The 22,376-nt window shown below is 35.1% G+C and overlaps 1 protein-coding gene across 1 annotated transcript; it reads left to right on the top strand.

Annotated features, from left to right (window-relative positions):
- The first annotated feature begins 1,625 nt into the window (after positions 1-1,625).
- On the top strand, positions 1,626-9,135 carry LOC110768502 (squalene synthase 2). Its single transcript, XM_021972254.2, has 14 exons — positions 1,626-1,993; positions 2,652-2,694; positions 2,921-3,010; positions 3,798-3,873; positions 5,187-5,256; positions 5,939-6,082; positions 6,186-6,290; positions 6,493-6,639; positions 7,485-7,560; positions 8,151-8,239; positions 8,399-8,490; positions 8,577-8,622; positions 8,714-8,780; positions 8,888-9,135. The coding sequence occupies exons 1-13, from the start codon at positions 1,799-1,801 to the stop codon at positions 8,777-8,779; spliced, it is 1,239 nt and encodes a 412-aa protein (XP_021827946.1). The 5' UTR covers positions 1,626-1,798; the 3' UTR covers position 8,780; positions 8,888-9,135.
- The last annotated feature ends 13,241 nt before the right edge of the window (positions 9,136-22,376 follow it).

Raw genomic sequence — 22,376 nt, 5'->3', positions numbered from 1 at the left:
CAAGATGATAATCTGGGGGTACGGCAGGGGGTTGGGTACCTTGATAAATTTTCGGGGCCTTGGGTCTGGGGCTGGATACAAAGGGATGCGTGGGAGGGAGGGTGTAGAACTTGGAGATGGGTGTTGGTGGAGGAAGGAATGGGCGGGCCGCGGGTCGGGTTTGGGTGTGGAGGCGGTTGTGGGAGGAGAGGGAGAGTGGGGGATTGGGAAGGTTTTTTTATATTTTAGTTTTATGAATAAATATTTTCAATTATTTCATTTGTATAGGGTGTACCATGCGTATTTTTGGTACTTAAATAGGGTGTACTTAGTTAATTTTATATTTTAATTTAAATATAATGTGGTACTTAGATTTTAGGGTGTACTCAGTTAATTTTAGAATTCGTTTAGCAACACTCTTATTTTATATGAAGAGGAAGCATTTATGCTAAATAAAAAAAAGAAAGAAATCATTTATGATTCCCTAAATTAGAGAGTATGATTAAAGTAGAAATTTTCTAAGGAGTTTCTAAAATAGCTTTCTAGTATTTTAAGCTAAATTTTAACTGAAAAATAAGGAGCATGATTGTGAAAAAAAAGTTTGAAGACTCCAAATGAATTAATTTCACACTTTTTTTTGGTAAATACCACAAGGTGTGCCAACACTTGAAGGGTAGGATTAATCTTCGCTTGAGATTCGGCTTGCTCCTGGCCACAAAGTGATTTCAACGAGTTTTGAACCCTTGTAATTAATGTACTAGGTAGCTCGCCAATTGGAGGTGGCAGTTTGCCGATTGCACGACACCTTGTGATTAATTAATTTCACACTTTGCAACCCCTTGAAGTTGACCCCCCCAAAAAAAATAATAATAATAATAATTGTTCAAACTTGGGAGTCCACACTTTCGTAGCCGTAGGTAGCTCGCATTTCGCATATTCCCACCCGCTGTTGTAGTCAAACAAATCAGGCTCCAACTATAAATATATTTTGCACAAAAAATAAAAATCATATGCTATAAATTTTTATTGCCCATAAAAATATTATAAAAAAAAAATCAATCTGCCACCAAATAGGACTAACTCGGACTCCCCCGGTCTCTTTCATCTCTCCAACTCCATTATCATCTTTGTCAGCTTTCATTGTGTACTCGCTCAATAAATTTAATCATCAAATTTTGTTTACCAAATATTACGGCAGTTTTGACCTTTAATCAAAGCTAAGTTATGTGAGTTTTTCCCTTTAAACTCAGAATTTCCTACAAAAATGCAAAAATGACACTAAATAAAATAGTTATTGCTATAAATTACAATGACATATCGGTAAGTAAATTTGTTCACTCTATATTATCTTACAGGAATTTTTTTTCGCTAAAGTTAGAAAGAGGAGAGGAAAACTCACACACACGGGTATATGGGGGTTTGAATTCATGACTACGTAGGATCACACCAAAGGCAGACCTATTCAATCTAAGTAACACCCCATTGTTCTTTATTTTTATTTTTATTTTATTATTGCCCCTCTATTTTATAAAACTATGCAACTAAAAACAAAAATAAGAATAGATCACAGCAGTGACAGAGTGAGCAAGCGCACATATTCAACGACTTTTTTGGCTCCAAATCCAATTCTTTTAATTTATAAAGTACCAGGACGCCAGCTTGGACCAAGCCAGTATCATCACCCCACCTACAACTACAAAAACCCATCTCTGAAAAAACTCCATCCTCAAATTAATACCCACCTTCCCATTCCCAATCTCTCTGTGTGAGATTTCAAGTTTTGGGATTTTGGGTTTTCTTCTCCTCTTCAGATCTCGAAATGGGTACCTTGGGGACTTTGATGAAACATCCGGATGACATTTACCCGCTTTTGAAGCTCAAAATGGCAGCCAAGAACTTAGAGAAGCAGATCCCTCCAGAGCCCCATTGGGCTTTTTGTTATTCCATGCTTCAGAAGGTGTCTCGTAGTTTTGCTCTCGTTATTCAACAGCTCGGCACTGAGCTTCGTAACGCTGTAAGTTTTGTTTCTTCGTTTGGTATATACATATAAGTGTTTGTTTCTGTATCTGCGTTTCTTTTTCCAAGTGGTGATTTGTGGGTTTACAGGAATTTACTTGATTATGGTCTTGACTCTTGATTTATCTGGGGATTAAATTTTTTGTGTGGCCTGTGTTTAGTAGAATTGAAATTATATTGGTGATTTGTTCCTTTTTGGCTGAAGGATGATGCTAATAGTTCACATCTGTCCATCTTCTGTAGGCAGTCAATTTTATCGCTTATAAGAAAAGGGTAGTCAATCTTATTGTGGTTTAAAAGAAGAGAAAATTGGTATTATTTACTGAGGGTATTTTGATGGGTATCGGATTATCTACTTTGTGGAATATGAAAATTGGTTTTGATTGGTAGATTGTTTTTATGTTTATTATTTGTCTTTCTCTGTATTTTCTGGAATATGAATCATATATGTAAGCATGAACTTGATTGAAGGCTAGACATGGAGTAATTTTCAGTTCTGGCCTTAATTCTTTTGGGGAAGAGATTGTTGTTTACTGTTATAATTTCTTGTTCTTAAGGTCCTTACAGACTACTGCATTTCATTTCTCTTGTTGCATTTTCCATCTTTTGTCTGATTTTATTGTCATTTTCTGATGTTGACTTTTGTGGTTTTGCAGGTCTGTATATTTTATCTGGTTCTTCGAGCTCTAGACACTGTCGGTATGTTTCTATTATCTTTAGTCTTTTGCTTCCTAATGTTAGATTGAATGTAACTTGTTGCATCTTAAGTCTCTATTTGAAATAATTACCCTTGTGCAGTTTTGCTTTGTGCATTATGTAGCATGACCTGTTTAACTTTTACTTTTCCTTCATCACACTTATGATCCTAATGTATTAATTCAACATGTTTTCAATGATATAATTTGTTCTGATGGACTCTATACAGAGGATGATACAAGCGTTGCAGCTGATGTCAAAGTCCCCATCTTGATAGCATTTCATCGTCACATATATGACCGCGATTGGCATTTTTCATGTGAGTGGTTTAAGATTACAATACCACACTATTCACGTTTGCTGTTACCTGTATCCTATGGACGTGAAATTATGATGTATAACTTTACTATGCAGTGAAAATCTTGTTTCGATAAATGGTACGCACACATGCACACACGCACACACCACACATACATGTATACATTTATATATAAAATTATATATATTGGTAGTTTTATCTAATCAAGAACATGATTTTCAGCCATTTGATCATATGGACGGTTAAGATGCACAGTAGATAAACATCTTAATGCACTGAACTATCCATAGTTGATCAAGTAACTGAGAAAGGGGTCCTTATAGAAGTTTAGTAGTGAATAATTATACATGTATAAAAGCATATATATATATGATAAAGTTCCCTAGAAATGTGCAGTCTTCCTTGATGAAAAAAAGGAAGGAGTGCAGGATGACTATTTTTGAATGCAAATAACAGTTCTCTAGAAATATTGTTATCTGTTTGAAAATATGATAAAGGATTGAACTGTAACCAGAAAATATCAGTGTAACTGCTTTCCCTGCCTCTGTTAGAAAATATTTTCCTCCATGTTTTCCTGTCAACGGTAAGTATTACCGGCTGACATTCAGTGGATTGCACAAATTTTCTTGTTTTCTTTATATATTAAAAAAGAAACAAATAAAAGAACACAAGGCACAGGTAGTATTGTTCTAGGTCCGTGGTAAGTATGGTACATGCACAGTTGCACGTTACTATGTTGATGAGACTTGTTGTCTGCTTGCTCAATATCCTTCTTCCTTGTCTTCAGGTGGTACAAAGGACTACAAAGTTCTCATGGACCAGTTTCATCATGTTTCAACTGCTTTTCTGGAACTCGGGAAAGGGTAATTTCTTATCCTTGTACCTTGATTAATTGTTGAACAGATCTTTTGTGAATGGGACTTTTCTGTTCATTCGTAATAATTCATGGTACAGCTTCTCTATCAATGGACTGATTGAAAATAATCTCTAATTCCTTTCTCATTTTCCTTTTCTTTTCACGCTTGTTACTGTTATGAGGGTTCATCCAAAGGAACGTCACTTAGTTATTTTGTATTTCATGTAGCTCATAAACAATTCTTAGGTGATAAGTGTGGTTCATGAACTTGATGGTTCATACCAGTTACTGCTAACACACACAGGCACATGTGCAGACACACATACACACATGCAGACACACATGCACACATGCAGACGCACGCACAAATCTAGGTCTTGAATTATTTTTAGCCAGTGAATGTGTGGAGCTTTTTTAGCACAAGTCTTAAGTGTATTTAAGATTGGGGTGGTTAAACTTTTCTAAAAACTCAGATTCATATTTAACTTGGTTATTATTATTTTAAAATAAAAATGGTTTTAAACATTGAGCTTTAAATTTGAAAATCATTTGAACATTCAACGATGCATAGTTCAACCCTTTATTCAACCTCTTCAATAAATATGAGTATTAATATACAAAGTTTTTGAAGAACCTGACATAGGATTCTTGAAATATATTGAACCTCTAATGATTTCATTAGGTTGATATTGACTGAATTCTCCTGCATGTTCTAGCACGATACACTTGCCCTTGTAACTCAGTAATGTTGTTTCTTTCATTCATACTTCTCTGTAATAACGATAGCTCCACATCAGAGAGTGTTCTTGGTGGTTATAAGATAAATTTTATGGGACTAAAGTTTCCTCAACATTTCAGCTATATGGATGAAAACTTTGATGAAATTACTTAGCATGGCACATCTGATATTTTAGGGAAATGTCTTTTACTAGTATGTTGATCATGTGATACCTGATGAATGGGTAATTCTGGTGCTTCATATGCTAACTTATTTTTTAAGTAGAACACCTAAATAGGAGTGGTGATGTCCAACCTAACTGACTGTGACACTCCAGGTTCGTAGAGAAGTTTTGACTTCGGAAAAATATGGTGAAGATTCAGATGCTAGTTCATTTTAATGTGTGTATGGTTTGGGGTTGGCTTGTTGAACTTGGAAATATTCTTATTGCATGATGAAATTGGGATCTATAAGATATTATTCATCTTCATGTTGTAACAACTCTTTGCTTGCACTTTTTTTCTTTATAGTATACATTCATATATGATAGGAGTTTTCATTGTACATTTTTTTGATAAGCAATCGGTATGCTAATTCTGCAGTTATCAGGAGGCAATTGAGGATATTACCAAAAGAATGGGTGCAGGAATGGCAAAATTTATCTGCAAGGAGGTTTGTGATGCACTTAGTTGTGACTTTACCTGCAAAGGGTGGATATATTCTGTTGTGTCGTGTTTCTCATGTTTTAATTAAAATAAAACCCCATTTCAAAAACCTTTCTGACATGGTTTACATTGTTTCTTAACATATATGTTAGATACTTTTGAAAAATATTCAATTCTTTTCCATGTATGTACAAATATATTGTATATAATCGTTTTGATTTGGAAATGATTCCTAGTATGGAATGTTTATGGACAACGTAGTTATGTTTTGAATGCTAAGGGAAAAAGAAAGACAAATGTAGATCAACCATAGAAAGGGTATATGGTATCTGTTTTAAACTAGGACTTTCTTAAGTAATTTAAATATTGAGTTAAAACTATATAGAAAAAAAATTGTTTCTGTGGTCAACAACTTGGTTGAGACCTAGCCTGGTTTCCACAATTTATAAGCATCTTTTCTGGTTTCCAACCTATGGACCATAATTTGTGCATATAAACAAGCACATTAGCAAGCTTAATGTTTTTGCACTATGGAAAATCAGATTCTGCATGAAATGGTTAAAAATATATCAAATTTGAATTATTTTTCCATGCATGAATATTATTAACAGTGGACTTTTTGCATAATGTGCATAAAGGCCAGGTGTAGTTCTTTATGTGATTTGGATATATTTTCTCTCATCTTGCAGGTAGAAACCGTTGATGACTATGATGAGTACTGCCACTATGTGGCAGGGCTTGTTGGTTTAGGTTTGTCCAAGCTTTTCCACGCTGCTGATAAGGAAGATTTGGCCTCGGATTCTATCTCAAATTCAATGGGCTTATTTCTTCAGGTATAACAATAATATTGATGCAAGAAATGCTTTCTGCTCTCTGTCTCAAATTGGCTTGATAGTTGTTTCTAATTCTACAATGTTTGGATCTAATAAATAACAGAAAACAAACATCATTCGGGATTATTTGGAGGATATTAATGAGATACCGAAGTCTCGCATGTTTTGGCCACGTCAGATCTGGAGTAAATATGTTAACAAACTTGAGGTGCTTCTTCTTTACTTTTATACTTTAAAAGCTTCCTATGTTATTCCTATCATTTTGGCTTCCCAACCGCTTATACTTCATTTTATTTCTAATCATTCATAATCGAGGCTTAGAATAGTGGGGTGATATAAGAATTTATGCATCGCCCAGTGCAAAGTTGGAATTCTTGTCTGAACTGGATTTTTTGATGATTGCAACTCAGGACTTGAAATATGAGGAAAACTCAGACAAGGCTGTGCAATGCTTGAATGACATGGTCACTAATGCGTTGATACATATGGAAGATTGCTTGAAGTACATGGCTGCTTTAAGAGATCCTGCAATATTTAAATTTTGTGCCATCCCTCAGGTAGATTATTTCTCAACGTTATCACAACTATTAGTCTTGTGTGTGCATGTGTAGTAATCGGACATGTGTATTTTACTTATTTATATAACAAACACAAAGATTGGTAGGATTAATTGATTGGTTCTATACTATTTTTGTGCTTCGCATATGATGCAACCTTGATAAACATTGTTCACCCATAACAGCTTTAGATTTGGATCTAGCTGTTGTATATCATGGTTTTAGAGCTTTGTTTGCAAGATCGGACAACAAAAAAGCCTTGTTTGCAAGAGGTGCATGAGGTGATATTTATTCAGTCCAGCTAAATAAGAGAAGGTTATTGGACCATCTGGATTGATTAGCCGATTCCGAATGACCCTTTAGTTCTAGGTACAAGTCATAAAAGATCCTATTGACTTGTAACTGATCTTTTATGACTTGTTGTAACTTTGATTGGAAGTTGGACCAGTGAAATTATATTGATCTAAGAATTGTAGGTTTATAATATTCTATGTGTCTATCAAATTTTAGTACATTTCAGATGTCAGTTTGATTTATTCAGAGTGACTGGAATCAATTGCTGGTCATCAGTATTTAGTGCTGTTGCTTCCAACATATATTGCCTATTTAAACTAAATAGCATCTCTCTGGATGTATTTTTGTTTCCTTCAAGTATTGATGGTCTAGATGTAGATTGTTTATGTTCTGAAACCTTTGAAATTCTAATAGGAAGTCTTTAGATTGTGTTTATCATGCCTTTTGGACAAAATTCAATATAATGTCTTCTGATTTCATTGGCTGCAGTGTAATTTCTTAATCATGATTTTCTCTAAGTAATCTCATCTGATTTGTGCTGGCTTTACTAGATCATGGCAATTGGTACGTTGGCATTATGCTACAACAACATTGAGGTCTTCAGAGGTGTAGTCAAAATGAGGAGGGGTAAGATTTTAATCTATGAACATGGTATTCCTTTCAGTTTAAACTGGATACATTTTGAGATAATGAAATAAAAAACAAGTGCATACGGAATTTATAAAGAAATGGCTTTGTAAAATAGGGTAGTATGCATGTGCTATGAGATGGTCATTTGGCAGATAGTGGCAGCTACTGGAATTCCACTCGTCTTAGCAATATTATTTTCATAGTAACACATTGTTAGAGACTATATAGAGATTTTGGGAAGCTTACACTGTTGGAGACTACTCTATAGACTAGCACATGTTAGTAACTACAATTAGTTTTATACATTTTATTATGGAAATGCTCTACAAAATCATGTCATGATAAAAATTATATGTTAGAAAAATGGTAGTACTGTGACCACGCGTTGACTGTCTTCAACCTCTCTGCCCTTCATCCACTTCTGTCTTAACTCTACTTATATTTGAAGGCCTCCTCTCTCATTTTATTAGGGTTTGTGATGTTTTGGATTGAATAAGTATTGCGCTGTTGTATAGTTTTTGGTTATAATTGTGATTTTGTCATAATTCATTACTAAACAGTGTTCAATTCATTGCTATGTTTTGTAGGCCTTACAGCAAAAGTCATTGACCGAACAAAATCAATGGATGATGTCTATAGTGCTTTCTTTGATTTTTCTTCTATTCTAAAGTCCAAGGTATGATAATTCCAGAAACAAGATATATCAAATATATGATCTTGTAACTAAATTGCTTTAACTTCATACTAAATCATGGGTGAGACATATTGTAAAGGGCTTTACTGTGTTACAATTTTCAGAGGTTCTTGACAGAGTAAAATTAATTTTCGGCTGCAGGTTGACAATAATGACCCTAATGCAACAAAAACATTGAGCAGGCTGGAAGCAGTACAGAAAACATGCAGAGCCTCTGGAGCCCTGAGCAAAAGGTATTTCATACTTTCTGGCTGTCCTATCGAAATATTGAACATTCTTCCTTCTTTATTGTCTGACAAGTATCTATGGACTACACCAGGAAATCCTACATCGTCAAGGGTGAGCCGAGCTACAATTCAACTCTGGTGAGTTTCTTCTAGATATAGAAAATTAAAAGTGAAAGGATTAGTATCATTCCAGAAAATACATACTGATGAATCTACATTCTGAATGCAGATTGTGGCACTGTTTATTATATTGGCCATCGTTTACGCTTACCTCTCTGCCAGTCCAAGAATCTAATGTAAGTTTTCGTCACAATAGCAATGGATCACTGGTCTCATGGTCTTCAGTTCTGTTAGAAATCAAACCACTACCTCTTGCGCGACTCCATTTCTTTTTGCTGTGCAGAGTTTGCCTTCTTCAATATCCCAAGACATAAATGGCTGGTTACAAAAGTACATGCCTTGTTCCATCAAACCAAAGTAGTTATGTTATATTTTTTATGCAATAATGGCAATGCTGCTGCGGTTGTATATTCGGTATAAAGTCGCTCGAAATTATTGATGTAGCTTTCAACACCATTTAGCATAGTTATTGCTGACATACAAGTGAGCCTTTGTGCTTTTTTACGAAGTTAATATTTGATTTGAGCTAAACCTTGTTCCATCTTGAAAAAGAAAAAAAAACAGAGATACCTTGTTCCATGAAAGTAATGTAGTATTTTATCCAATATAAAGAATGACGCGAAAAGTTTTTGTTGTCTCTTCCAATCCAATAAAATTGGAATTCCAATTTTTGCTTCTGTGTGTTTACTAACACTTAAGGAATAAAAAAATTATGCGTCTCCTATATTAAAATAGGTAATCCAATAACCTAAAAACTAAGAATTAAAAAAATTATGCGTCTCCTATATTAAAATATGTAATCCAATAACCTAAAAACTAAGAATTGGATGGAAGTAGTCAAAACAAACTCCCACCCATAACCAAAATATAAAATCAAGTAATGTATATAGGCAAGAAAGAAGAAGAAATAAATAGTAGGCTAAATTGTAGCAATGGTCCTTGGACAATGGCCCAACTTTACTTTTCGTCCCTCACATTGCTAAATTGTTACCGTCGTACTTTAATTATGCCTCCAGTTTTAGAAACTGTCCTTTCCGTCATCTCTGTCAACTTTTCCGTTTAATTTGATGACATGGCATGGACAAGTCCTACTTGGCATGGGCAAAAATGTCTTTTCCACATTAAAATGATTCAGCCGATGCTAAAAGCGAAACATTGTCGTGGGCAAAAATGTATTTTCACCGATTAAAAGGATTTTGCGATTTTGAAACTAAAAGTCGACATCAAACAGAGGAAAAAGCAAGCAAGAGGGGAAAAGGGGAAAAGGGGAAAATGGGAAAATGGGATAGGGTTTCTTGATTGCGATATTTCAAAGTGCGATTTGTGGTTGAAAGTGCGATGTTTGAAAGGGAGATAGTGTTGATTGAAGTATTAGTGCATTATTGAAGATTTGAGGGTTCTGTTTTGGGACAGTCGAAAGTGACAGTGTTTCGGTGCTTACAAAATGTATACAGAGATACTTCACATGGGGACAATGTTTATGCGGTCTGGAGACCATCCAAAGTATGGTAAGTTACTACAACTTTAACTTAGTGCATTGAATATTTTATAGGTTTAAGCTTTGTCTACATATGTGTGGTTCTATGTTGTTGTCCTTGGTTTGGCTATATGTGTGGTCCTGTGTTGTTGTCCTTGGTTTAGTTATATGTGTGGTCCTGTGTTGTTGTCCAAAGTAATATTGTTTTTTCTGTCAGATAAACCCGAGCTATGCACTTTAGAACTTCACCATTTTGGTATGTTGGAAAATGGTGTATATAAGGGTGGGAAGGTGTGCTTTGTAGACAACTGTGTGGATGACTATTTATCATTATTGGATTTGAAGAAAATTGGGGCAGAGCTTGGGTATAAAGTGAATATAACCCAGAAGGTGACGAGCCTAAAAGTGTTCTATAAGGTGCATGCAGAAGATGTTGTTAAGGAGGTCTTAGATGATAGGTGCATTGCAAACTTAGTTGGTACCATTCCATCAAATAGAGTTGTTGTGCTGTATTTTCATGATCCAACTGACCAGAACACACTTGGCAGTCAAAAAGAAGTGGTATGGTCATCGTTGGATTCTGAGGAGTATGCAAATGTAGCTGAAGAAAATGCAGGGCATATAAATGGTAATGAAGAGGAACATGTGCAAGTTGAATCTGATGGTAATGAAGCAGACAATGAAGAGGAAAATGTGGAAGTTGAATCTGATGGTAGTGAATCTAAAATTGAAGAAAAAGAGAAGGATCAAGGGTTAAAAGACAGTGATTATGAATACACTGATGATGAGATGCCAAACATTGATCATGGAATGACAGCAAAAAATGGAGAAAATGTTCCACCAAATGTGGGTGAAGAGGAACCAAACATTGATCTTGAAATGGTGCCTCTTGATGAAGGTACAGGGGCTATCTCAGATGATGGTGAAGACGCTGATGCACTCCCTTCTGAAGGTGAAACTTCCGAGGATGACCAAGAAAGTGGAGAAAACTCAAAGAAGTCAAAGAAGAGAAAGAAGAGAAAATGACCAAACTTTAAACAATTTAGAAGAGAGACTGACCTTAGAAATCCTCAGTTTAGGTTAGGAATGCAGTTTGTCGAAAGAGAAGAAGTGAAGGAAACTATTAAGGAGTACACAATTGTCGAAGGCAAATCTATAAAGTTTGTGAAGAATGATAATTTTCGGGTCAGAGCCAAGTGTGCTGGGCATAAGTATTGCCCCTTTGTTGTGTTGGCTTCGAGGATAGATAGGAATCAGCCCACTTTTGCAATCAAGACTCTTTCTTTAGAACATGAGTGTACTAGAGTTGACAAGTTGGGGTATTGCAATGCAAGATGACTATCCATTAGGTTTGTAGACAAAATTAGGAAAAATCCCAACTGGGATGTAGTAACAATGCAGGCAGAAGTGCGAGAACAGTATGCTATGAATGTAAGCAAACATCAAATATGGAGAGCCAATAGGTTGTCAAGAGTGGTCATTGAAGGTAGCTACATAGAGCAATACTCAAGGTTATGGGATTATGTAGAACAGTTGAAAGCTTCTAATAAGGGTAGCACAATTATAATTAAGAATGACATGGTTGGGGATGAATATGTTTTTCAAAGAATTTATGTGTGCTTGGCAGGTTGTAAGAAAGGGTTTTTGGAGGGATATAGACCTGTCATTGGTGTGGATGGGTGCCATTTGAAGGGACCATACATAGGACAAGTATTAACAGTTGTTGGGGTTGATGGGAACAATGGAATGTTCCCCATTGCCTATGCTGTAGTTGAAGCTGAAAATTAGAGTTCTTGGATGTGGTTTCTTGAGTTGTTGGTATTAGATTTAAAAATAGAGAATGGGGCTGCTTGGGTGTTCATAAGTGACAAGCAAAAGGGTCTGCTTCCAGCCATTAAAACAGTTGTGCCTACAGCTCAGCATAGAATGTGTGTGAGGCACCTTTACAGCAACTTCATAGGGCAACATTCTGGGCTCCTTTTAAAGAACATATTGTGGGCAACAACAAGGGCCACCACTGTTCCATGGTATGAAGCAGAGATGGAGAAGATGAAGACGCAAGATAATGAAGCTTACAAGTGACTTTTAAAAAGGCCACCAAAGAATTGGAGCAGATCTCATTTCGATGAACACTGTAAGTATGACATCTTATTGAACAATCTCTGTGAGACATTCAACTCATGCATACTAGAAGCAAGAGACAAGGCCATCTTAACACTCCTTGAAAGAATTAGAATTTATGTAATGGTGAGGATATGTGAAAGAAGAATTGCTGGCAGGGTTTGGAAACATCATGTTGGGCCTAGAATAGTGAAGATCGTTGAGAATAATAAGAAGGGAGCACATTAATGTATTCCCAGGCTAGTAGGTGAGAAGAAATACCAAGTGTCTCATATGTATAGGGGTGAGTTTGTTGTGGATCTAAGAGCAAAGACTTGCTCTTGCAAAAGATGAGATTTGTGTGGGATCCCATTCTCACATGCAATTTCTTGCATTTTCCACAGACAAGAAAATGTGTTTGACTATGCATATGAGTCTTATAGCCAAACTACTTACCTCTCCTCATACGATCCAATGGTCCACCCTGTGCCATCCATGGATCAATATGGAAGAAGACTAATTAGACCTCCTCCTTACAAGACCCAGCCTGGAAGACCCAACAAATCAAGAAACAAAGAGCCTTTATGAGGTTGAAGTACTTGCTCCAGTCCCTCCAAATCCTATACCACCTAATTACATTCCACCCCTTGCAAAATTGAGAAGGGTTTTTTTTATCAAGATCAGGTGTTCTATTTGTGGAAAGGAAGGGCACTTTAAACAAGGAGGTGCTGCCAATTCTAGCAACCAAGGGGTAACTGAGGTAGTTGAGGTAGCTTTATGTATTAGGGTTACTATGCAATATGTATTGGGCCCAATAACTGATACCAAGTTTTTTTCATTGTAGGACCAATCTAATGGGCTAAGCAAGCCTGTAAGAGGCTGAGGAAGGGGTGTACATAGAGGTGCAATAAAGGGTGGTGGTAGAGGAAAGGGCAAACAACCTAGCTCTTCATCAGTAAGTGTGACATCTTATTGACTGTTTTATAAGTTTGTGTTTTCAAATTATGTTTTTAATATTGTTTTGCTATATGTTGTTGAAGGTTGGAGATGGGAATGAAAAAAGGAAAACACCAGTTGCTTCACAGCCCCTCCCAAACAATGGAGATTCATCCTTTTCAACACCACCAAACATTGTGCAATCATCATCTCAGCTAGTTTTAAGACCACCAAACACTGGCCAATCTTCACCTCAGCCAGTTTCAAGCCATGGTATCATATTTAAATCTCTTGCAAAGAAGGCTAGACCTTGGAAACCATGATTTTGTTCCTAAATCCAAACATCATGATGTGTAATTGCTTGAGTTTTTGGTTAGGTTGGAGTTTTTGATGTGTAAAGCTTGAGTTTTTGGTTAGGTGGGAATTTGAAAGTGATGTTTTGAACAATTTGGTGTTTTGCTGGTTAGGTTTGATGTTTGGGTTAGGTTTTGGAACCATCTTTTGCTATCCAGGGCTAGCATTCGATATTGGTTGGAACTTTGTATTTGGAGGGCATATTTTGAGCATGAACTCTGATTTAAATTTGGTTATGTATTTGGAGTATGCAATTGGAACTAATGTAAACTTTGGAATCAAGTTATGCAATTGTCAAATTATATCTTATTTTAAGTGATGTTATTATACATTTACACATTACAATGGCACAAATGGCACAAATGGTAGAAATGTACCAAACTTTGGACTCAAGTTATGCAAATGGCACAAATGTACCCAACTTTGGATTGAAGTTATGCAATGACACAAATGTACCAAACTCATTACATTACACATTTCACTATTTAATCATCAAATTCTCCGGAATTTTTCCAAACAAATTTAGGATTTTAATCATCAGCATTGCAACCATGACACCAAGAACCCATGCCACAAACAGACCCACCCACATTAGTTTCCCTCTATGTCAATACACCATAATTTTCTCATCCATCTTCATTCTCTGCCTTCCTAGCCTTCAAACTGTTGCTGTCAATTCCTTGTTTTCTTGCTCAATTTCTTTGAGCTTATCTTTCAGTCCTTCATTATCTTCTTCTATTTCATTCAGTTCATGCTCCATACCTCTCATTCTTCTTAGCAACCCACGAAGAACTTCCTTTCCTCGTGGGCATATCTCTTCGTCCAACCACTCCCAATAATGACCTTTGCCTCTGTTCTTCTGAAGAATTTTCCATATCTAGGGTTAGATCTAAAACCCATGGACCAAAAACCACAAATTTCCAGAGAAAAAACACAAAATGCCAGACAAAGTGATGTACCCGATTATTCTCACAACCCTCAAATCTTCTCCTAGGATTCTAATCTGTCCATGAAGTCCATCTTTTAATAGCTCCCCCACACTCGCAAAGCTTCCATGTGTTACAGCTCCTCGAACTCTGCAACATCTTCTTTTTCTCCTCTCCCTCTGAAATTTTTTTTTTCACCAGATGCCTTAATATTAATAGAAATGGCTAACATGGCATTAGGGTTCAAGTTTAGCGCCATAAATTTGAGAAGTTGCTGATATGGACATGCCTCTGTTCAATCCTCCACTCGAAAAGACAAATATGCCCTTAAATTAAACGGAAAAGTTGACAAAGATGACGGAAATGACGGTTTCTGAAACTGGAGGCATAATTAAAGTACGACAGTAACAATTTAGCAATATGAGGGACGAAAAATAAAGTTGGGCCATAGTCCAGGGACCATTGCTACAATTTTGCCTAAATAGTATAATGAAGTCCAACAGGCCATCACAAAAAACTCTAAACTATGCAATAACTATAGCTCTAGGACAAATTACACAAGAAAATTATATCGAGCGTGCGCATAACGTGTTGTAAAAGTAAAGAGAGAAATATGAGAGAATTCAAAGTTTGTCTTTTCCTATTTTTTTGCCAACCTTTTCCTTTTCCTTTTCCTTTTCTATTTTGTTTTTTTTTTAATACAAGTGATAGCCTACAAAGGGATGAATGTTTCTCAAACACACACACTACCAACGTGTCATGGAGTTTGTGTTCGAATTTTTGTGAGTAACAAAATACAACATTATTATTAAATTTATATTTTTTATATTATTACTATCTTTATTGAATTGAAATTTTAAATGTGTTAAACGGTGGTTTTACTTCTTTTAAAGTTGAGATTTCAAACTTTTTCCTTCTGGTATAGCAGGTCTGGACATGTTCTATTGATATTAATATTGCTTTAATCTCTTTTGGTAGTTTTGTTTTGGATTTTAATGTCTTAAATTTTGAGAAAACGTGAAGGCCAAATGTAACTGAATATGATTTAATTGTGCATTAATTTGATATATTCAGATTTGGTTTTAAACCATATTAACAGTGGCAACTTATTGCTTTTAACGGTGTGAGCATTTTATGCAGTTTAATTGCTTGTTTAATAACCAAACCTCCACTTGGAAAGCTCCTATATAAACCATTCGAGCTATACGTTGGTTCGACAAAAAAAAAAAAGCTATACGTTGGAGACAGATAAATCATATTGGTGCCACATTTCTTCATTTTTTCTCCTCCACATTCTTGGGTATTTTGTGTTTCAATTTTTTTCTTTTATCAAGGGAAAGATTCAAGTTGTTCATCCGATCTAAATATTATGAGTGTACGCTTGTGAGGGTCATAGGTTGTTGTATCTTACAAGGTAGGACGCCATACAACCTTGCTACATAGAGACATTGTCTCTGAGGGGTGAAATCTACTCTTAAGGACAATGAATGACACACCTCAACCTAAAGCTATTATTCTACTCAAACATGAATAGAGAATTTTCTTCTATGCCCCTAAAGATAAGCATTTTGCTGTAATTTCATCGGCTTTATTTAATCTACTCTATCAATGTAAATTACGATTTTCTAGTAATGATTTCATATGATGTTTTGCAGGAAAAGTAGAATCCTTCAACCAAATTTTCCAACAATCTTAAGAGTAGATTTCGCCCCTTGGAGACAAAATACTTAGGTTGTGTTTGGTACGCCTCACTGGACTAGACTTGCTTAAATAACACTAGAAACTCATGTTTAGTAAGAGAGGGGAGTAATTTAAATGAGATTATATAGCTCAACAGTGAAAAAACCCTTCACTCACTCCTCTAATATAGCGAAATTGAAAGGTGGTTCGCAAAATAGCGAACTCACTAAATAGAACACGCCAGTCCGAACTACACCAATTTCTTCTTCTTCTTCACATGGAACTGGATTTTCTGGATTTGTGTTTTTAGTAAACTGTATCGACGCCAAAAACCATTCCCAATTAAACACCCATCACCATTGCATAACCTAGAAACTTGACGCCTCCCCTACACAACCATAACATCCCCTGCAGAACCAATTCCCATAAAGCCAATAATTCCATTCGAAAATTTGAAAAAATCAAAAACCAAAGAGTGACTTATTTTGGGGAAAAAAATATATCAAGGGATGAAGAATTTGGATTCTTGAAAATAGAAGAAAATTAATGGTGGGTCTGTCACCTTTGGAAACGTTTCTTCCCCAATTAATGGGCTGCTGCGTTTCCCTTTTTCATCACCTCATCTAATGGTTTGGTGATGTGGGTCAGAATCTGATGGCCTTAATTAGGGGCAAAGTGGGGTGATAAGGAGGAGAAGAGGCATGGTTGTGTTTGTGGAAAGCATGGCCTGAGCTGTGTGGTTTAGGGAGGTAGGCAAATGGGTTTGAGGAGGATCGTAGGTGGTGAGGTGATGGGGAGAGGAAGAAGAGAAGATATTTGTGGTTTTCTCAAATATTTTATTATTTTATAGTTAATTAATTATTTTAACTTAAATTTTATGTATTAATTGTTTATATCCACTATGATGTTATTATCTAGTTTTTTTAAATAGAATTTTATTATTGTTTTAATTTTTTTTTAGAACATAAATTAACAAAAAATACACCTGAAAATAGCTTGCATATTATTAATCTAAAAAAACATAAGAAAGCCTTTAAAAAATATCAGAATCCTTAATTTAATTTAAATATTACAATATTTATTTTTTAGTCCGACACAACAGCAAACATAAGTCTTCACTAATTTTACAATCTAGCTTCTTAGAGCATCTCCAACCGATATGTCAAAAGTGCCACATAGACATTTAACGGCTAGAAATAACATCTCACATCACTCCAACCGAATTCTCAAAGCTGATGTGGAATAAAGGCTAGAGGTTCACCCATTACTTTTGACATCCCAAAAGCAAGATGTCAAATAAATATTTTATTATTTTTTAAAGACAGCTGTTACTTTCATTTATTATTTTCTTCTTCTTTATCTTGAATGATTTAACTGTTACAATAATTATTTATTTGACATATCGAGTGGAGTGTAAAACTGTGTAAATGTCAAATTGCCACATCAGCCATCAAATTTAAATTTGATGTTTGGTATTTGACATCTCCAAGGGAGATGCTCTTAGTTTGACGCAACACCAAACGTAGGTCGGTACAGTACTTAATCCAGCTTAGTCCAATCCAGGTCAATCCAAGACAGTCCCAGGATTTAGTCTAGTCCATGACAGTCCACCGTACCAAATGACCCTTTATTGTCTTAAAGAGGTTTCTATTGAGAATCGAGAAGATATAGTGACAACTTGGATATGCGATAATGATTTCTGCCATTTGGAGTGCACAAAAAGGAACCTGAAACACTTGGTCTGCAAATTAATGTCTTTTTCCACTAGGTTAGACCTCGTTGACTTTTCCTTAAACTTCTTTATATAAGATTAGGGTAGGCTACACCAAAGTTTTCAGATTTTACATCATTAATTAACTAAACTCATAAGATTACATATTGGCACAAACTCATAATTATTGATAAAACATTTTTTTTATTAAATATAAATTTCCTAAATTGCTAGCATGAATAATTGCAAAATGTAATAAATAAGATTATTGTTGTTGGCGCTAAATCTAAACAGATAGAGATGAGTGCAACTTACAAGTGGGATGGACGATCGAGAGATCGATTGGATGCCGATTCTTCCTGTCCTTGGATGCCGATCCTGAATAGAAAGAAGTCGAGACTCGTAAGGTCTATGGAACCGGTGTGGAACCAGCCTAAGACCCTCCGATGCTTAAGTAAGATTGTTGTTTTAAGAGCTCTTGCTGTTGACCATATAGAAGTATAAAAGTCAAGCTGAAAAGTCTTACCCCTGTATTGTAGTGGAATGGGCATATTTATAGAGGGCATTTAGTATGCTCTTAGTGCTCATTTTCGATGTGGGACTCGTGGGAGGGCCCTATGAGGTTGACACGATTCCTTAGATATTTCAGGCGGGTGCTTCGAGGTTGATTCTGCAGAATCGGTAGGGGATACCGATTGTAGGCTGTGTTGGGCTTGTAATGATCTTTTGCTGCTTTGAGACAATATCATCAGTAGCCTATGCCGATTGTCCGAGGCCTTGGGTGCTTGGGCGAGTTTATGAGATCCACGTGTCGTTGTACGAGTGGAGGGTCAGGTATGGTACAAACAATTGTTAAAAATTGAACAAACTCTAATCTATATTATTGTATAAATCAAACAGTATAAATTATTTTATTATTACTAAACATTATAATTGGAATAGTTTATTATACCCTTCCCGAAATGTGATTGGGACTCACATTATTAAAAAATAAATTAAATTCTCGAACACAAATGGTACCTAATAATAGTGGTACAATTCAAATCTAATGCAACAACTACCATAAATAGTATGTCTGCCTCTCATTCTATAACTACGATTTAGAAGTTCGCTTATTGCAACATCAAGACACTTTTTGTAATTTACGCTAAAAAGATCACTAGTACAGTCAACACCATAAAGGTATTTCTTATCTAATACTTGTTTCCCCCGAGCACACAATGGCCCATGAATAATTTTAGAACTTAATCTAGTGAATAGTTGACGAAGTCTTTTCAGCATGGGATGATCATTGAAATCAACATTTATCAAGTAAATCCCATTTTTTGTGTCTCCTTTACCAATGAAATCTACACCTGAGTATTTAAAAATGCATCCTTCAATCCAAAATGATAGCTCCTCAATTGAGAGGACAATGCTTGCGAAGCTCTAGACCTGTTGTATTGATACAACTTTGGCATGGTGCAAAGACCTTATTTTTTCGAAATAGAGTTCCAACATTGTGCTAGCCCATATACATAAGTATTTTTTTTCTGTTGTAGATTTAGATGTGTTAATGAGTCCACTTCGGTATCCTGAATGAGAAATTTATTTAGATAATACTTCTGTCAATAATGTATTCAAGTTTTCCTCATAATATTCATTGAATATAAATTCTATCTGATTAAAACACAATAAGATATTATTGTTCATTTTATATCATGTGATTATAACGCAATAATTATATATAAATCTATGTGATTACCAATTCGTTCTATAAAAAGCCATATTTGATATATGTGTGAATGTACACAACGCTTAAACGCTAACTTGTTAGTATTCCCATACGACACTAACATTGGTATGGACCAACTTCATAATGTAATTTGATGATTCATATCATTAATTTTTAGGTTCTAATAGTGATTCTAGATATGCCAAAAATCACTTGTATGGAAAATAACTTCTCTATTTAATCACTTTAGGTGGTTTTAAGTGATTTTATGGAGAATCAGATGAGAGGTGCTTCTCCCCATAATCACTTAAAATCACTTAAAGTGATTATACAGAAAAGCATGTGGGAGATACTTCTCCCCAAAAGTGATTCTGGCCTATCTAGAATCACTCCCAAACGAGCCCTTAGAAATTGTTTGGCCGCTTGATTATTATCGTGAATATTTCATTACTTTTCAAAATTATTTGTTTGTTTATTTATTAAATGACAGTTAGATGACAAAACACTTTTAAATTTGAGTGAACTTTTGCATCAATGATCTTTGGGTTAATTTCAATTTGGTAGCCTGGAGTTTACCTTGTTTGTCCCTACGTTTTCAATTTTAACATTGAAGTACCTTCAATGATCTTTCAATGAGACCTAAGGAATGATCGGTTTATTAACATACTAAATGATTAGTGCTTAACCACTCCTATATATACAATAATTTTCATATCTTTTTTTTTTCAAGTCATATTCATTGATCATCCTTTAAAAAAAATAGGTAGGCAAATCATAAATCATTAACACATGTCGTTTGTGATAAAATAAATGGACATACAAGTGTCCCTTAAATAAGTGTTTTTTAGGTAAATAAGCTTATTTGAGGAATCTCTCGACTGAAGCTTCTTCTATATATATAAGAAATTAAAAATTAATATTTTTTTCTCTTTTGAAAGCTAATATATGTATATATATATATATATATATATATATATATATATAATATTTTGTAGTTTTGTGTATAGTTGAAGGGTAAAACATTGCATTTGGTCCTTTAATATAGGGATCGTTAATGGGCTTGGTTGGGCTAGCTCGGCCCAAGCCCAATGAGCTTGGGCTAGGCTAGGCCGGGCTTTATTAGACTAAAGGAAATATATGGGTCGGGCTGAGTTGGGCTTTTATTACAAAATCAAAGCCTAAGTTCGCCCCATGGGCTAGGCTTTTATGAGCCTTGTCGGATCGGACCAAGTGGGCCAAAATAGACCGGGCCAAATTGGGTTAACAATATAAATAAGTAAACAGTTTTTTTTGTCGAAAATAAATAAAGAATAGGATTTGATTTGATAAGGCCCAATTTCTTATACAACTTATAAAAATAAAAATTAAAGTCTCCCAAATTAAAAAGATTACGTTATTACATAACAATTCAACTTCGAATTGTCTCAGGTTTTCTGTCAACCACAACCTCAACAAAAAGATTATATTGTTACATAACAATTCAACTTCCAATTAATTGTCTCATTTTCAGATTCATTGTCAACCTCTCCATTAGATGTCATCCAATCTGGTCCTTGAGGCTCTACTGTTCATTAATTCTTCCGCGCATTGCTCATCTTGTGCTGCATCTTGCATCCTTGTTGCGGTGGAGAGAGAGAGAGAGAGAGAGAGAGAGAATAAAGAGTAAGAGTGAGGCATTGGAGAAGTTGATCGGCACATCCATCCAACATACAAAAAAAATTAAAATTAATGATTGAGATCACAGACTAACAGTGCAAATCCAAAAGCTTGGTTGGAAGTGAGTTTTTGTTGAGAACTAGAGCAATCCAACTACAATAACAACTTTAGAAGACCAAATCCAACAAAAAAACTTCAAAATCAAAGATCACAGACGAAGAACAAAGCTCAGACAGTAGCTGATGCGGCACAATATCACTTCCAAAATGACGATGCATATTGGAACTAAACCAAAAATCGAAGAAATCGCAGTCCAACCTACATCTTAGACAAAAAATGGTTTAATATTAGTAGTCGGAATGAGGGTATATAATTTTCTAACCTATATTTCCCGAGCAACATAAGCCAAATCAGACTATTATCTTCTTAGAATTTATATCAATTAGAGATGTACATGAGATATACAAGTAAGAAATGCTCTTCTTCGTTGTCTTTTAAATAGGTATGAAAATTTTAGACACGAACCAATAAACGACTCAAAACACGACAAAAAATTAGAGTGTTAACCGTACAATTAAAAATCTAGGTATAATTGTCAATGAGAATAACCCAATAAAAAAAGCCTTAATTTGCACACTAGTGCTCTCAAGTAGGGGTGTGTGCGGTTTGGTTTTCGCCTCAAATTGGAACCAAAACCGGTATTATTTACCAGGCTTGGTTTGGTCCGATTTTAGTAAAAAAATTTATGAAACCAGTCAGTTCAGGTTGAATTGATTCTTATTCGGTTCAATTTTAAATCGGATTATTATTATTATTTTTTCAAATTATTATTTTTTATACAAATTTCAATTGAAAATTTATTTTTTGAGTTTGAAAATTAACAAATTATCCAATTTCATACAAAAAGAAATATTAAGCCTAGAAAAGAGAGATGTTTTGAAGTTGAGTTTAGATAAATATTAGGTATGAGATTAAAAATATAACATTGAATATAAATAAATATTAAAATTATATATATTTTAATTTGGCCAGTCCAATTCAACCCGATTTAGTTTTGTTGGGTATAGAACCGAAACGGGAACCAATTAGAATTAGTTCGATTCAGTTTTTTGAATTGAATTTGACTTTTTGGTCAATATGATTTTTTTTAGTCCGGTTTAATTTGCTTGATCGGTTCTTCGGTTTCAATGCCCACCCCTACGTCTCAAGTTCGAACCC

Source organism: Prunus avium, chromosome 8, assembly GCF_965620075.1.
Source record: "Prunus avium chromosome 8, drPruAviu1.hap1.1, whole genome shotgun sequence".
Lineage (NCBI taxonomy): Eukaryota > Viridiplantae > Streptophyta > Magnoliopsida > Rosales > Rosaceae > Prunus > Prunus avium.
The sequence above is the reverse complement of the archived record's forward strand: the minus strand, read 5'-3'. Positions and strand labels throughout refer to the sequence as shown.

Excerpts from the sequence above, each read along its gene's own strand:
- LOC110768502 (XM_021972254.2), top strand. The coding sequence starts at position 1,799 with ATGGGTACCTTGGGGACTTTGATGAAACATCCGGATGACATTTACCCG. Across the intron at positions 5,257-5,938 it reads CAAAATTTATCTGCAAGGAG|GTAGAAACCGTTGATGACTA; the intron begins GTTTGTGATGCA and ends CTCATCTTGCAG. Across the intron at positions 8,491-8,576 it reads TCTGGAGCCCTGAGCAAAAG|GAAATCCTACATCGTCAAGG; the intron begins GTATTTCATACT and ends GGACTACACCAG.